The sequence below is a fragment of the Chiloscyllium plagiosum genome, unplaced genomic scaffold (genome assembly GCF_037043375.1).
Source record: "Chiloscyllium plagiosum isolate Xiang-an unplaced genomic scaffold, Cpla_swu_hap1 HiC_scaffold_2, whole genome shotgun sequence".
Lineage (NCBI taxonomy): Eukaryota > Metazoa > Chordata > Chondrichthyes > Orectolobiformes > Hemiscylliidae > Chiloscyllium > Chiloscyllium plagiosum.
In genome coordinates this window covers 11,477,490-11,495,039 of record NW_028270140.1, presented here as the reverse complement: position 1 = coordinate 11,495,039, position 17,550 = coordinate 11,477,490, and the positions used below count along the sequence as shown (strand labels likewise).

General features: G+C 42.3%; 1 protein-coding gene across 6 annotated transcripts in view; it reads right to left on the bottom strand.

The window, feature by feature from the left end:
• Window positions 1-16,725, bottom strand: part of slc24a2b (solute carrier family 24 member 2b) — a 298,506-nt gene extending 281,781 nt beyond the window's left edge. For 4 of the 6 annotated variants that reach the window (XM_087994581.1, XM_087994585.1, XM_043719046.2 and 1 more), the window contains exons 1-2: window positions 15,984-16,725; window positions 12,673-13,792 (exon numbers count right to left, since the gene is read on the bottom strand). In XM_087994581.1, coding sequence (XP_087850707.1) covers window positions 12,673-13,611 — 939 coding nt within the window. In that variant the 5' untranslated portion in view covers window positions 13,612-13,792; window positions 15,984-16,725. Of the gene's footprint in view, window positions 1-12,672; window positions 13,793-14,897; window positions 15,452-15,983 lie in introns of those variants that run through there. The other 2 variants (XM_087994583.1, XM_087994582.1) reach the window with 2 other exon arrangements.
• Between the last annotated feature and the right edge of the window lie 825 nt (window positions 16,726-17,550).

Below are 17,550 nucleotides of genomic sequence, written 5' to 3'. Positions count from 1 at the left end.
CTTCTTCAGGAATGAGGAAAGTGTGTCCAGCAGGCTAAGATAAAAGGTAGGGAGGAGGGACTTGGGGGAGGGGCTTTGGAAATGCGATAGGTGGAAGGAGGTCAAGGTGAGGGTGATAGGCCGGAGTAGGGGTGGGGTTGGAGAGGTCAGGAAGAAGATTGCAGGTTAGGAAGGCGGTGCTGAGTTCAAAGGATTTGACTGAGACAAGATGGGGGGAGGGGAAATGAGGAAACTGGAGAAATCGGAGTTCATCCTTGTGGTTGGAGGGTTCCTAGGCGGAAGATGAGGTGCTCTTCCTCCAACCATTGTATTGCTATGGTCTGGCAATGGAGTTGTCCAAGGACCTGCATGTCCTTGGTGGAGTGGGAGGGGAAGTTGAAGTGTTGAGCCACGGGGTGGTTGGGTTGGTTGGTCCGGGTGTGCCAGAGGTGTTCTCTGGCTAAAAGGACACTACCCATGAGATCCATCATGGAAGCCTAGACACTGTCACCTACTGCACATTGCTGGAGTAGCTGCAGAGTTTGGGTCCAAGTTACAGGTCTCTGTGCTATATGGGCTGTTCCCTAGGACACACACGGGGACAAACAAACATTGAATGCACCTGGGAGGACCATCAACTCTGTGAAAGATGCTCTGTGATCTGCCAGAAACTTAGTCTTCCAGTGGAAGGAGTTGACCTCAACTGAATGTTACAGACTGACACAGTCCTGGATCCAGGGCCACATGCTGAGTGGTACACAAAAGTTTGGGACAGCTGCCATCACTGAGCAGTGGGGAAAGACCACTGTCTTTCTACCGAAGTACAATGGGAATCCATTCAGTTACCAGATCCCATCAATGCCTCAAATACATGTAAACAGTACTTGACATAATTAAGAAATGTTGTTGGGTTTGTTGCAACTATAATGTTTGTTTGTCTCGACTTGCAAAAAATATACAGAACTAACTTTTAGTAACAGTGTATGTGTATGCAGAATTTGGGTGTGAATAAAATATACTTCTGCAAAACAAAACCTTTGAACAAGTTGAATAGAAAAATAGGTTAAATTAAAACAATTTATATTTTGTCAAAGAGGCTCCTGTGGTGCAGTGGTAGTGTCCCTATCTCTAACCCAGCAGACCCAGGTTCAAGTCCCACTACTCCAGAGGAGTGTCAAAATGTCTATGAACAGGTTAATGCAAAAAGAATTTTAAAATAATTTTAAAAAATAATTACTACCTTGTCCAATTGACTTTTATACAGAAACGCACATGGACTATTTATGATCTTGTTCATGTTATGAATTGCACTCCAAACAGGGCATTAATATTTTCACATGTCCGTTAGCACGAATTACGTTTAAGACTGCATCAATCACACCATCCGAACTGTAAACATCCTGAGTGGTAGAGGCCCTTGTCATTCATTATGGTCATATTCTGTTGTTAACACCAACCATGACAAAATTCTACAAAATACAGCCTATTTAGAATCAGTTAGGCATGTAGGAAGAAATAGACACAATCTATCCTGAAAAACCATGAACTGTACACAGGAGAAACTTGTTGCCTTTGCAACAGGCATCTGTGAACCAGGTTTCAATGAGACCTCATAGAAGAACAAAAATGCATGCTTTGTGCAGTCATTTTGTTTTGGTGCAGAAGTCGTCAAATCCATGGAAACCAGAAATTGTACTCAGAACGCAGAATCCCTTAAATACAATAGGAAACAATTTTATGATTGTTGTAGAATATTTTGCAAAAGGCTATAACACGGTGATTTTAAAAAGTCGTAAGATAGATGTGATACAAAGCCAAAATAAGAGGGGAGGGGAGGGGAAGTCTAAGAGATTAGCTGACACACTGGGACAATGCTTAGCTGCTAAGTTGTCATTAAATACAAGTGGACTTGTGATTTGGAAAAGTCATTTATGATAAATATTCAGGTTACTAAAAAAATAATTGGAATTGATTCAGTTTTGCTGAACAAGTAGTAAATTCGAGATATTTCTCAAGGTGAGAGTATTCAATGAATTAATTGATGAGAAGATGATATATTTTTGTCTCCAGGAGCTTGAAAGCGAGAGTTGAAGTTAACAGTACGGAAGTCAGAACAAACGACAATACAGAGAAGTAGAAGAATTGGAAAGTGAGTCAATTCAGTTCCTGTCCCTAACTCAGTTAGCAGTTATGGAACAAGCAAAATATTTACCTCAACTTCAGCAATCCCTCTTTTACCCTCCATCCACCACTTTGAGCTCACCTTAACACATACCAAGACTCATTTGTCTATCATCCGTAACTCACAATGGTTGCCAAACCAACAATGATTTATTTCAATATTCTCATCCTTATTGTTGACGCCCTCTATGACCTCACCCCACTATCCTCCAATATCTGGCTCATTCAATTCTGGTTCTTTTGACAGTAATTACACTCAAGGACCAACAAAATATTGATAGCTGTGTACTTTAAAAATCCTTTCTGATCAAGTTTTTAGGCGCTAATACAACAGTCACAACTGGCTCAACATCACATTTTATTAAATAAATGCAGGATACACCTTGCAACCCTTTCATCATGTTAAAAAAGTGCATATAAAACGTAATTGATACTTGGAAGCATTTAATTCCCCACTCTTCTGCTGCAGAAAATCCATGGCAAATGGAGGAGAGGGTGTTCAGACAAATAATTTAAGGACCCATTTCAGTGCTATCTTTAACTTTGCCAGCATCAGTCAGAGATTTATACTGGTGGAAAAGAAATTTAGAAAGTCTTTGGGTCTATCATTTTTAGGAATTCTTATATTTCATGTAACTGGCATAATTTGGGTTCTATACATCGGTGGGGCCAGTATCACAATTTCCAGTTTAAGATATGCTGTATACTCATAGGGGTCATATGCATCTTTATAAACTTCTATGAAGGATCTGCATACATTCCATTTATGTCTCCATATGAATTGTGCCCACAATGTAACTGCCCATTTATTGCATCCTGTTCCTTTCTGAAGAACACCATCATTCCATAGAAGCTATAGGGCACTTTGCAGCAAAGGGTCAGCAGTTCCAAACTCAGTCCTGGACAGGTCAGTACAGAGAAACTTGGGGCAAAATCTTCTCAGGCCCTGAATAACATGGGGTCTGGTCCGAAATTGGGGCAGAATCATGTAAGAAATTGAGGAAAGGCCTTTCTTGATGTCAGGAGCAACAAGTTACATCTTTAAGTTTCGGATGTCAAGAAGAGATTGGTGTTTGTGAGTGGCAAGAAGCCAGTAATTGGGATTATCATCTTCATTATTACTTAATCTCATTTCCATGACATGCACCTTCCCATTCTAACATCCCCAGAAACTATATACGGAGTATTCCCAACATGAAAGGCCAGTCTCCAGACCTCCACTCTGGAAGCTGGCAACAATGTACCAGGGAATCACATGTCCACTGACACCTGGCACATGCCAGCCTCTTATAACCATCATGATATCTCTGATCAACTCAGTACATCCCAGTGCTGAGTGCAGGATTGACTATTATTGACATGTTGCCGCAACCAGAGTGTACACAGGGTCAGGAATCCAGCTCATCATTTGGAACAGGCTGCATTTCAATGCTGCTTGCTTGCTCTCTCTCTCTCATCGTTGACTTGTTTAATACTTACCTGGCTGCTTAGAGCAGCCCTACCTATTAGTACTTGGTCTCCTCAGCTGACCTTTCATGGTACTTCTAACTTGCTTTGCTGCTGAGCATTATTTCAAGCCAGGCAGCCTGTCATGTTGATCAGCTGTGAATAGGGAGGTAAACAGCTTACTGCACGGCAGTGCTACATCAATCTCACACCTACAGCATGTGCCTATGCAAACACACTGCAGGTGATTCAACCAAACGGTCAAGTCTCAAAGTCAAACACAGACTGGTGCTCAGTTAAGGACAATATTCACGATCAGTCCAGGCCCAATGCAACCAGTCATCATGGAGGTTAATCCAAAAACGTGAGGGGCTTTAACAGAGAGACACTGTCCAGGGAGTCCTAGGTAATGTATCCTGAGCAGTAGGATTCAGCAATATAGCTGGCTTCCCCCAACTGCAAGGCACAATAGCTTACACAATAAGACAGCACTGTAGCTCAGTGGTCAGCACTGCTGCCTCACAGTACCAGGGACCAAGATTACGTTCCAGTCTTGTCTGGAGATTGCACATTCTCCCAGTGTCTGTGTGGATTCCCAGCAGGTTCTCCAATTTCCTCCCACAGTCGAAAGAGGGCCAGATTTAGTGGATTGGCCATGCTAAATTGCCCTGTAGTGCCTGGGACATGCAGGCTAGGTAGATTAGCCAGGGTAAATGTGCGATTACAGGGATAGGATGGGGTGGATCTGGGTTGAATGCTCTTCAGAGGGTCGGCACATTGTTGATGGACCGAATGGCCTCTATCTGCACTGTCAGGATTCTATGATTGCGCTAATAGAACCAGCTGAGTTTAAGTGAAGAGAAATAAAAGACTTGATAAATGTTTAAGTGATCGGTGAAATCCTTAGCAGTTTGCACCTAGTCTGGGAGCAGCCACAATGCCTATACCTACAAAGATTTTGCCCCTGCTACTTCAGATACCTTTCAATGATGGTTACGGTGTAACCCTGGACTAGCACAGATGTAAAGCAGCTCACTCTTCAGCCAGGTCCACAGTGGAGCAGATGAACCTCGAGAAGGTGAGGTTCTATTGCTTGACCAATTGTGAAGGGTCTGACAGTACTTCAGACAGAATGCTGTGTTCTAAGAAGAAGAACAGACAAAAAGGGGATATGATGGACACCGATAAACAGTCTGAAAAGGATGAGAGGGAGACTTGGGGAAGACAAACAAAAATCACCTTCTGCAAGATAGAGTGCAGCAACATCAGGCATTGCAAACCAGACAGGATTCAATTGACACCATGCTGCAGCAGGCTACAGCTGGTTGCAGTGATCACACACTGACTGCCAAAATTGTTGGGGAGACCTCTTTAAAAACAAATCTGCCAAAACATGGCAAGTCAGTCAGTCCAGAGGCTCTACAAACAACCACCATCATCAGGAGAAGATATCTACAGGACTTGGAGTCAAGAGGTTTTGGGTGGTGGGGTGGGGAGCCTGAAGGAGGTGTACGCTGTTTTGTTTCCTCTGTCACGCATTAACATCCATAACCAAAGTCTGATTAAGGAACCAGAACTGGATGTGGCTACCAATATTATAATTGCTAAAACCTTGCATTAAAGAGACAATACTTGCAAATTGACAGAATTTGGCAGGAGCATCTTTGGCTTATATCTGCCAACATTCCACAAGTATCTTGTATTGTCTACCACTCCATTTAGACAAAGCCTAAATAATCTGCCAGCAACTGTACTGCCAGATGAAGGGCTTATGCCCGAAATGTTGATTCCCCTGCTTCCCAGATGCTGCCTGACCTGCTGTGTTTTTCCAGCACCACACTCTCAACACTGTGGGAGGAAACCAGAGCACCCAGAGGAAACCCACACAGACACGGGGAGAACGTGCAAACTCCACAAAGACAGTCGCCCAAGGCTGGAATCGAACGCAGGTCCCGGACATTGAGGCAGCAGTACTAACCACCGAGCCACCATGGCACCCCAAAGGACTGCAGTACAAAGAAATACAATAGCTATCAAGTGCGCAAGATATTGGAGTGAATACTATTAAACATAGTAATGGGTTAGCAACGTATTAACTGGGGTTTGGACTTCAGGCATTGCATCCCAAACACCCCTTCCAAAATTTCCTATCAATATTTAATTCAGGTTATTGCAAATGTTTGATAATTGAACCAATTACAACCAAAGTAACTTAGACCATACAGTGATATTCTTGTTCGAGAAAAAAATGGCACAGAAACACGATTTGGCCAAATCATTCTCTGTCATTCAATGTGAGCATAATCATTCACTACACATAATCTATCCATATCCATTGATAAACCTGTCTAGTAAAAGTCTATAAAGAATTTCTAATAAGAGTTTCTAATGATCTCAACTTTCAATTGTGGCATACTGTCCAGGTGTATGAGGGAGAGATTCACAATTATAGAAAATAGGAGCAGAAGCCATTCAGCCCCTCAAAACTGCACTGCTCTAGATCTTGGCTGATAAAATCAATGCCATATTCCCACATATCTTCAGATGTCATTAGTAACTAGAAATCTATCATTCTCTGTCTTGATGTTAATTACTAGGCTTCTACAGAACTCTGGGTAACAAATGCCAAAGGTCCTAGGGAGTGTTGCTGAACAAAGAGACCTTGGAGTGCAGGATCATAGCTCCTTGAAAGTGGAGTCACAGGTAGATAGTATAGTGAAGAAGGCGTTTGGCATGCTTTTCTTTATCGGTCAGAGTATTGAGTACAGGAGTTGGGAGGTCATGTTGCGGCTGTACAGGACATTGATTAGGCCACCGTTGGAATATTGTGTGCAATTCTGGTCTCCTTCCTATCGGAAAGGTGTTGTGAAACTTGAAAGGGTTCAGAAAAGACTTAAGAGGATGTTGCCAGAGTTGGAGGATTTGAGCTATAGGGAAAGGCTGAACAGGGTGGGGCTGTTTTCCCTGGAGTGTCCAAGGCTGAGGGGTGACCTTATAGAGGTTTACAAAATTATGAGGGGCATGGATAGGATAAATAGACAGTCTTTTCCCTGGGGTCGGGGAGTCCAGAGCTAGGGGGGCATAGGTTTAGGGTGAGAGGGGAAAGATATAAAAGAGACCTAAGGGGTAAGCTTTTCACGCAGAGGGTGGTACGTGTATGGAATGAGCTGCCAGACGATGTGGTGGAGGCTGGTACAATTGCAACATTTAAGAGACATCTGGATGGGTATATGAATAGGAAGGGTTTGGAGGGATATGAGCCGGGTGCTGGCAGGTGGGACTAGATTGGGTTGGGATATCTGGTCGGCATGGACGGGTTGGACCGAAGGGTCTGTTTCCATGCTGTACATCTCTACGACTCACCATTCTCAATGAAATTACTCCTCATTTCATTTCTAAAGGTTGGCTTTCTAGTCTGCTCCAGACTTCAGCCACGGAACACATCCCCCCTCCCTGCCCCGCTTATTTCTTTCAGAACTTCATTACATTTCTAGGAAATCACCTCTCATTCTGATCTCCTCTCCCAAAGACAGTGCCACTATCCCAGCATTCATATGGCTGCTCTGGTTCAATTTCTTGTCATAGGTAAACCCAAATATGGTGATGGTGGTGGATTGGGTAATGGTGCTGCCATTTAATGCAGAAGGGAAGATGGTTAGATTCTCAGATTGTCCTGCCTGACACAACATGTCTTTTGAAATTTACTCAAGGGTCTGCTATCATTGCCACCCCAACACAACCCTTTTCCAAGTGATGCTTTCTAGGCCATATCATGCAGTTAAAATTATTCCTTAGATCTCCTCTTTCTTTACCTATTACTTTACCAGTAAAAAAAAGTGTTTTTCAATACATCCTCTCAATTCCCTCAACTTTTAAAACCCCTTAAATCTCCCCTTAATCTGAGCGCTAAGGCTCCAGTCTCTCCAAATCACAGAAGCTCACCTGCTCTGCACAAGGTTGATGATCTATTTCCTCAACAATGGTGCCCATAAATTAATAATATCTTCGAGGAGAAAGTGAGGACTGCAGATGCTGGAGATCAGAGCTGAAAATGTTTTGCTGGAAAAGCACAGCAGGTCAGGCAGCATCCAAGGAGCAGGAGAATCGACATTTCGGGCATAAGCCTGAACTTTCCTGAAGAAGGGCTTATGCCCGAAACGTCGATTCTCCTGTTCCTTGGATGCTGCCTGACCTGCTGCGCTTTTCCAGCAACACATTTTCAGCATAAATGAATAATACTCTAGCTGAGACATCAGTAGTGATTTATAAAGCTTTATATAGCTGCCTTGACTTTGGATAAAGCCAGCGTATGAATGATTAAAGTGACTCATAAAGCTGCTTGTATCTCGGTGCTAGAGTGTCCAGGAGTGGGAAGCAACAATCAGAAGCATTAAAACAAAAAACAAAAACGCACATTTACAAAAAAAAAACCAGCACGTCCGAACCTTTGGGACTCACCACTACAAAACACCTCTAGCTTTGGATTGAATCGGAACCCAGAAACCATTGCTGGAAGGAGCAAGTTACATTTTTCTTCAAACTTACCAATGTAGGAATACAGCAACATAAAATATTTCAATCTGGGGACACGACGTTTCATTTTCTCCCCCAGATTAAAAGGAGTTCCGACAGAAGCTAAATTCAGTTTTATCAATTGTTTTACTTGAAGTTGAGATTTTCAATAATACAACCACAATTTTCAGTGAGGACTTACTGTCTGTGTTGGGTTGTGGTACAGAGTGACTCAGTGTACAAGGAGCCAAAATTGCGACAGGTTTCCCACTGAACATACCTGCTGCAGACAGAACTCTTTCAAAAATCAACAAACAAGTGCTTGCAGGTCAATATCAATTTTATTGAATGGTGCAGCAAGCTCAAGGGGTTGAACAGCCTAATCCTGATCCTAACTCTTAAGTTTATCTGCTACATAAACAAAAACGCAAGTGAACTTGGAAATTTCCACCTTGTCCCCACTGCTTTATGACAAGGGCATTTGCACAAAAGCAATTTGGCCACTATGAGTTCATGCAACAGCCTGTAAAATATGGTCACATTAATAAAACAATTTATTTTCCCAGGCAGATAGCAGGGTATGTGCTGAACAAAAGTACTATTTTAAAAGGCCACCAGAGGTGTCAGTTAAGATTCACAATGCAACACATGACAATGATACCTGAAGCAAAGAGATAGCTGTAAATGGAAAACAAAAGGTATCGACTAAGATTTATATTTACTGAGCAACTTACCAAAACCTGAGCCATTTATTACAGCTGGAGAACAGTACACAAATTCAATGGAATTGTTAGTTTTCAATACAAAATCTCAAGCAGGCACATGGGCTTTAGTGGAGAATTCTGTATGTGAATGTGAAAAATTGAAGCAGTTTTCATTACAATAAAGTTCCTTTATTATATTCAGTGCACTTTACTCAAATGCACTGACAGTAGCTATTTCTGCCTAAATTACTTGAGCAAAAGCACTAAATGGCAATGCTGAAATGAATAATGCAAGTGGATGGTAAATGGATTTTCTTTTGGTCAATACAAGTGCCAGCTCATTTTAAGACATGGCAACCTTGATTTGTGGGGAAACCTGACTTTATAGAAGCGGCTAAAGATCCTTAAAAAACTTTTCCCCCACTCCTCCTTCCCATCCCCAATAAAAAGCAAATGGCAAAAAACAAGAATGTAGACCTCGAATGATCTGTTATCAGACACTTAACAAGGTTAAAGGTGCAGAAATGAATTACTTTTTAAAATTTGAATTCCAACGTTGGCCATACACAGTGGTTCGGTCAGACATCAGAGACAGGATAATGCTTCAAACATGATCCTCTTTCTGAAGTTCAGCCTTCTGCTGCATGTGACAAATAAGATAAATCCCAGGGCTAAAATGGTTTGGAAATAGTTGTAATTAAAAAAAGGAAAATTGCAAGTCTTGGAAATATGAAGTTAGAAAACTGCAAAAAATCAAACAAATCACATCAAGCAACATCTGTGGGGAGAGGAGTACAGTTAATATTTAATATGCAGGATCTTTGAATTCCTCAATAATCTTATAGTTAGAACAAGTTAACTATTTGTCTCTTCACAGCTGCTGTCCTTGAGTGTTTTTTTTAACATCATATTGTTTAATTTGGCATTGCGAACCTACTTCTATCCACAAGAAGTTCAGACCTTGATTGTGCACACAGGAAAAGTATCTCCGACATATCAAGTTTCAAGCTTTTTTTTTAAGCACACCTTTGGTCCTGCAGTTTAGTGTGCACTAAGCTCTGTATGTGCCCATTTTTACAATGTGGACAGCAAGTTGTTCTCTATTGCAGCACCCTGCAAACTGAAAATTATAATCCAGACATTTACAATTTTCATTCTAATAATTTAACCAGTATGTTGCTAACCTAACAGTGAAGAGAAAGTTTAGTCATTAATGGTCACCTCTGACAAAGCAAAACAGGACTTTTCCAGTCAAACAGAAACTTGCAAAATAAAAAAAAAATCATGCTGCTTTTATTAGTTTTAAGTGCACATATATAACAAGTGAGCAAAATCAAACTGGTAATCTTCAAATTCATGAAACCTATCCCACTTGTGCCTTAGGGCATAAGTCACTAGAACCAATAACAAAAATTTCTACTGAACATTTGATATTGTTAGATCACCAAGAACATCCTCAGGAGAACACTTTAGTAGTTCCGCACAATCCGAACAATTGTACATACACGATATTTGAATTTGGTCCATATTAAATTCTCAAATAATGCACAGTTTTTATTGCTTGGATATTTAAAAGCGCAATAAAAACTTGATCCAGTCAAATCAGATCAAGAATATTTCGATGTTCAGTTTCACTGATGTGTGATCAGTCAACAGGAAGTCTTCTAAACATACAAACACAGCCAACAGTACCTCATCAGTTCATTGCCCTTGGGAGAGCTATTAATTTCCAAATCCATTCTCCCAACTGATTTAGTCTTTGCATCTGACCTTGCCCACCAGCATAGTTCACACTGATGTCAAAACCAACTCATACTGCAACTTCTACAATGCCAGCCTATCACAGCTCAACACTTAACACTGCACCAGCATCTAACCAATGTAAGAAAGATGCATTAAATAATATCACTGCACAAGCTATGGTATATTTCCCAAGAAATTCAAGGTGCGATCTTCTCCAAAGAAAAATCAGTAAATGCTGTGATGTCCAAAAGTTGATGCTTTTCGCCTGGTCATGTATATGCCTCATCATCCTGAGTTTCTAAAGGCTGGCTGCATCACTGTGGGATGTATTACACTGATAATAGTACAGAAGTTCAAATTCAGGTAGAAAAAGATTATGCTGACACACACTTTTACATTGTGAGGGGCCCAACTCTGTGGCTGCAGTCAGCAGTGTCCTTTCATTAGCAAACTGTGAACTGAGGCATTTTATAACAGGAATTCATTCATTGGACATGTGTGGAAACTTCAGTGTTTCAAAGCCATAATGGCATGTGGCAACGTATGGACTCACTTACGTAATTGCCCAGGCTGTCAATCTCAACCACATCATCATAGCAAGCGGGGAGAAAGTACTTCCATTCAAAATTCTTCTGCATTTAAAAACATGTCACCATGACAAAATGTGACAACGTCTGGAGAAGTGTGGGATCAGAAGATGGCAGAAATAGTACCCTTACCAAGAAAAATTAAAGTATTTATTGAAGAATAACTCAATGGAAATATTGACATCATGCATCCTGCGCATCTCATTGCTAGTTTTTTTCAACAAATATTTGTATGTAAATTGTTTAACCTGGCCAGCTGTTACTCCGTGGATGCTTTGCAATTTAAAAAACTATTAGTATATACAAATGCATCTTGATAAATGTATAACTCTTTCAAAACATGCTATTCATGTGTATTCTAAAAAAAATGGTAACTTGGAAGTACTGTTCCTTTTCGTGAAATTACTGTTTAATAATAGTAAACCTAAATAAAACCCTCAAAAGAAATCAAACATTTTGGCAAATCAAAGTTAGGATCAAGTATCCTCTTTTCAGACACCGTACACCAGATTAGAATAAAGTTCTCTCTAATCTGTTCTAAAACTGTGCCTGATGCACAGTGTTTGCTAGAAACTGTTTAGGCTCTCCTTCACTCACTGTGGTATCTCTAACATTTTCCCCCCAATAATGACTTTACGTATTGTGGTCACCAAGAGGTCAACTGGAGCCACGTCCTCCACTTTACATAATATAAAAAGGTAGCTTGATTCTCAAAAGCGACAGGCATCTATTCAGATGTAGAAGACCATTTGGCTAAACCATAATGACAGTCAATTGACATGTGCTTTTATTTTTAAAAAACCTTCATAGAAATTGTACCCAACTATTCACAGCTCAGCTCAATATTTGGAGCCCCTGCCAAGTATCTACAATACCTGACTAAATTTGCAGCAAATCCCCATGACTTAACAGGAAGAAGCAGCAAGTGAGGACTGCAGATGCTGGAGATCAGAGTCCAGAGTGTGGTGCTGGAAAAGCACAGCAGGTCAGGCAGCATCCGAGGAGCAGGAGAATCTAACGTTTCTGGCACAACCTCTTCATCAGCAATGAGCAGGCATTCCTGATGAAGAGCTTACACCCGAAACGTCGATTTTCCTGCTCTTCGGATGCTGCCTGACCTGCTGTGCTTTCCCAGCACCACACACTTGGTCCATAATTTAACAGTCTGATATTTTAAAAGTTTATATATATGCTCATTTTTTGTATAATTGAAAGCAAAACAAGAACAAAGTTCCAAAATTAGGAATAGAGTTTACAGCTAGGCAAATAAACATGGTTTATCTCAGATACCATAACTAATAAAATTCATAAAATGATTTAATCAATTCAATGATGCAAAAATATATGAAGCATTGACACACTGACATATACCCCTACCAACACAAATGACTCATCCGTGGTGTAAAACTTGCTCTTCATTTTTAACAACTCTGAAAGTCTGGTCTTGTTTTCAAATTCCAAACTAGTCAATACAGACAAGACAATTCTGACTATTAATTGTAAAATTAAACCACATGTACCTTTTCATCACATTCTGTTGCTGTTGCTGTTGCCTCCACCACTTTGTTCCTGGTTAAATTCTTTTTGACCCATCGTTCCAGCACAACGTTGAACTTCATGAAGACCACATAGGTTCCATAGGCTGACAACAAAATTACACTCTCCCACCAAACGATGGTATTACTCCGGAAGAAAAGTATAAGCAAAATCAGGTCAATAATATAAAAGGACACATCTCGGAACAGTGGCCACCAGGTGAGGCGCAAGATTTGTTTAGAGAATAGGGCGCACATCCCAATGACAAAGAGGATGTTGAAGACGGCAGAGCCCACTATCGTCCCAATCCCAACATTGCTGCGAGATATGAACACTCCTATCAAAGAGGTGAAGAGTTCTGGGGCTGACCCACCAGCAGCCATGAAAGTTGCCCCTGCCACATCATCGGATATTTGCAGTTTATCAGTAATAATTGTCAATGAGGGTACAAAAAATTCATCACATACTATAGCTAAGGCTACGAACATATAAATCATGCCTAGGACATGTAGTATCACAAGTCCTTTCCTTCTCTGGGCCAGCGAAATGATATCGTGGGGATAGTCCCCACTTTGGGTTCCATTATTGAAAGATGTTATGGGCGCCCGCACTTGGTACTTCAAAGCAAAGTCGGATTTGGGGGTGAGGTTCTGAAGCTTGGAAAACCTCGGTTTCTCCTCGAAACCCAGCAGAGTTCTGCGTTTGAGCGGGGGGCTTCCGGGGTTGGCTGGCGTGCAGGCGAAGGCACTGAAGAGGAGAGAGAAAGAGCAGAGGGCCAGCACGCCAAGGGAGAAGGCCAGGATCCGCGGCAGCCTCAGCTTCCTCATCAGCCGCTGCTTGTGCCGCTGGAACGCTCGCCCGGCGCTGAGCCGGCAACATCCAGCCGGCTCCATCACCTCAGGCAGCGGACTCTTGGACTCCATGGCAGCCTTTAGTCTTCACCGAATCTAAATCTCCTTCTGGTTAAGCTTGATCGATGGGAATAGTGTCTTCATGCACCAATTGTCTTCATGGCGGTGGCAAGGGGATTGTTCCAACGACAAGACTGAAGATGAACCTTGGACCTTCTCCTGCTTGCGGGACTGATGTGCGAACTCCTCTCTCCTGCGGGAACAAGGTGATACTGGATTTTAAAAGAGGCTCCTTAACACAGGCCTATGTAGAAGGTTAATAAAGCAGCTCTTGCACAATCATAGGAATTAGGAGCGGGAGTAGGCAATTCAGCCCTTCGACCCACTCTACCATCTAACATGATCACTGCTGATCTTATCCTAGTCTCAGCTCCACTCTCCTGCCTGCTCCCCCCCCCCCCCCCACTGCCCTTTATCCCGCTTTTCATCAGAAACCTATCGATTTCTTTCCTGAAACTGCCCCTTTAATTCTGCCTCCACTGCACTCTGGGCCAGTGAGTTCCACCCAGATTCCCAACCCTCAGGGACAGGTTAAGGAGCTGCCCCAGGAAGTGGTGGAGGCTGGTGCAATTACACCATTTAAAAGGCCCCTCGGTGGGTACATGAATAGGAAGGGCTTTAGAGGGACATGGGCCAAGTGCTGGCAAATGGGACGAGATTAGGTTAGCATCGGGTCCGCATGGATGAGTTGGACCAAAGGGTCTGTTTCCGTGCTGTCCGTGCCTATGACTGGACAGGTAGTTCCTCATCTCAGTTTCGAACCTACCTGCTCTCACTTGTAGGAGACGGTCTCCAAGAGGGACAGCTATCCAACATCTACCTTATCAATCCCCTTAAGCATTGCATACATACCTGTCTCCTATATACAGTACACGCACATCTCTATACATAAATATACCTCTACATATCTACCTACACACAGATATATCTGCATAAACAGATATAGGAGAAAGCGAGCACTGCAGATGCTGGAGATCAGAGTCGAGAGTGTGGTGCTGGAAAAGCACAGCAGGTCAGGCAACATCCGAGGAGCGGGAGAATCGATGTTTCGGGCATAAGCTCTTCATCAGAAAGGGCTCCTGATGTCGACTCTCCTGCTCCTCGGATGCTGCCTGACTTACTGTACTTTTCCAGCACCACACTCTCTACACATAGGCACATATGCACATAGATATATCTATCGACATACTTATATACCTACACTAGTTGATTTTTTTTAAAAAAGCATTAAATTGAATTAAACGATATAAACATTTACTGCAGTCAAACATGAAAAGGATGTCTCCATTCTACATTACCAGGAGCGATAACGACAGCGGTCAGTTTGGGTAATGGTCCGGGAAAAGTGAGCCTCTCTCGAGAGTGTGTGTTGAGCCGTATTCAACAGAAAAGGAAGGCGCTGGAACTGGAAAGGAAAATAAAACCAGCCAAGGTTTTGGCCTTTAATCCGAGTCCAGTGACCCCTCCCTGCTGGTAAATGCAGCCCGAAGAGGCTGGCCGAGATCAGAACGCCTTTGAAGATCTGGATTATAGATCGGCTGTTGGAGGAGGAAGAGATGAATAAGGTGGCGGCTGAAGACAGGGCAGCCTCCAAATGCAAGTTGTTATCTCTGGAGGGAAAGCCGCAGAGTATCATGTAAAGTCCGAAAGCCACTGAAAAACCAGCGCTGACCCCATCGCTGCCAACAACACCAGCTCAGCGAATAAACGCACGCAAGGACTATAGCAAGCTCAACCATTCGCTTCGCGATCAGTTCAAATTTGTTTCTAACTGCTGGTAGTCTCCAGTTACGTCACTTTATAAGGAAAGCTTCTTGCCCTTTTGTCTTTGAAGGAAGATCAGAAAGGCAGAGGGAGGGAGGGGATAGAATCCAACTGGGAACATAGGAAATACTGCGCTGGTTCACTGCGGGACAATTATTCAAGGAACTGTTTAGTGCCTGATCAGAGCTGGCTCTGCAGCCTGAAGCGAACTGGATGTCACTGTTAGCCCAGACAGTAAGGTAAAATGACCCTGACATAGCGGACTGCCTTTCATTACAACAGCACAGAGAACGTTCCGTTTCCTAAAGGTATAGGACACTACACTCATTTTCTGCCGTACTCAAACACATTCAAATTCAGCTTTGAACAACTCAAAGGCTGATATCAACAGGGACGCTGTAGGTTTGATCCTTTTAAAAATGCACCAAAATTCTACTGTGTACCAGTGTTCCTTAACAGAGGGCCAGCGAGCGGAAATAATCTGTACATTGCGCTGTAATTTCAAACAAAATGATAGGAGACACAAAACCACGCAGGGGACAAGTGTTTTGCTTGTATTTACATTCCAGATAGATGCATTTGTAGATACTTATAACCTGAAGATAAAAGAAAAATCTTACCGTGATGTTCAGCAGCAGGCGGGAGTTGGAGTGTGGATTGCTATCCGCTGGTTTGTCTTGTATTGCTGCTGCTGCTGCCAATGTTCAGCCATCAGGAGGAGCTGTGAGGGGGACTGACTACAAACAGCACTCTCACTCTCACACACACACACAGTCAGTCTTTAGCAACAGCACATTCCCATTTCTCTGGAGACACACAGCGCCATCTCATCTCTACACAAGCCACGGGGGGGAATAACACGTGAACCCATCTGGAAAACGATCAATATCAGTCAGCATTCTGGGATGGAACCGGTCAAAAAAGCAAGCATTGGTTGGGCAAAGCCGTTTATGGAACCAAAGCCAAAGGGGATTAATCTTTGTCTGGGAGCAGTAGGCACGGTTACCAACGCGGCATATTTGAATACACAAAGCACGTTTGGAGAATTGTGTCTTTGAGAGTCTGATTTCAAGTGGAGGGGGCGAAAAGGGGGACATGAGTTGGATTGGGAGTGAGCTACAAGGTTCCGCCTCAGAGCAATGAGCTTTTCCCTCAGAATCGCTCCCCGGCAGCAGGAAGATGGCAATGCGTCAAACAGCAGCCGCTTCTCTCTCTCTCACAAGATTATTAGCATAGACTCCTGAGTCGGTTTTTGATCGACCTGGTACGTTGCAAATCACGTTTGAGCGATTTAATGAAAGCAAACGGATTTAAACGCTCCATGTAGCAGATGCTGAACGAGAGCCAGTGTAGGAAAGTTCGCATTTAATGTTCTTGCGTTTTGCGCATTCCCACAGTGTTTACAGACTCCTGAGCAGTATGTAGGCAAGATTGGACGTGCTGGGACTGTTTTTTTTTATTTGCTGACTGGACTGCATTAGCTGTGATTAGCGATTCTGCAGTGACTGAAAATGCTGCTGGTTTAGATGAATTGCAAGGTAGCTTGTTGGGAGAATAGATAATTGTTCATTTGAATGCGGGGTGAGCTGGTCATGAGACTCATCGCAGCTTTGCACAGCTGTCCAGGAGCTCGATCCGAGTTTTGTATTTTTGTTGCAGTTAGCATTTTGTCGGTTGGTGTTTGGCATTGGAAGGGAAGGCAGTGCAATCAGTGTTCGCGAAACTGCACGGAAATAACATCGTACAGAAGTTACTTGTAAACGAATTGGCGTTATGAAGGAAGCCACAGAATTCAGTACACTTTTAAACTGCACTCTCAAAGATTAATATTAGTGTCTTCATATATTAGGGGTAAAATACTTCTTTGTATGTTTAACCTGCAATTCTTTCAAATTGTTGACAGTTAAAGGTTTCAGACAGAAACAACTCACAGATTTTGTCTAAACATGGTTGTAGCAATTGTTTGTAAAGTATTCCAGATAAAGTATAATATTTTCAATGAAGAATCATATTCTGTGAGTATAAAGATAACTTCCCCTTTACTTTTTTTTTAAAAAAGCAGAATCTCCATCTAATCCTCAAGAAGGCTGTTCAATCATGGAAGACAATCTCTTAAGGCTTTCATAGATCTCCAGGTTAAACATTTGCAAACTCTGCATGATTCCATAATGATTAAGCATCTTCAAC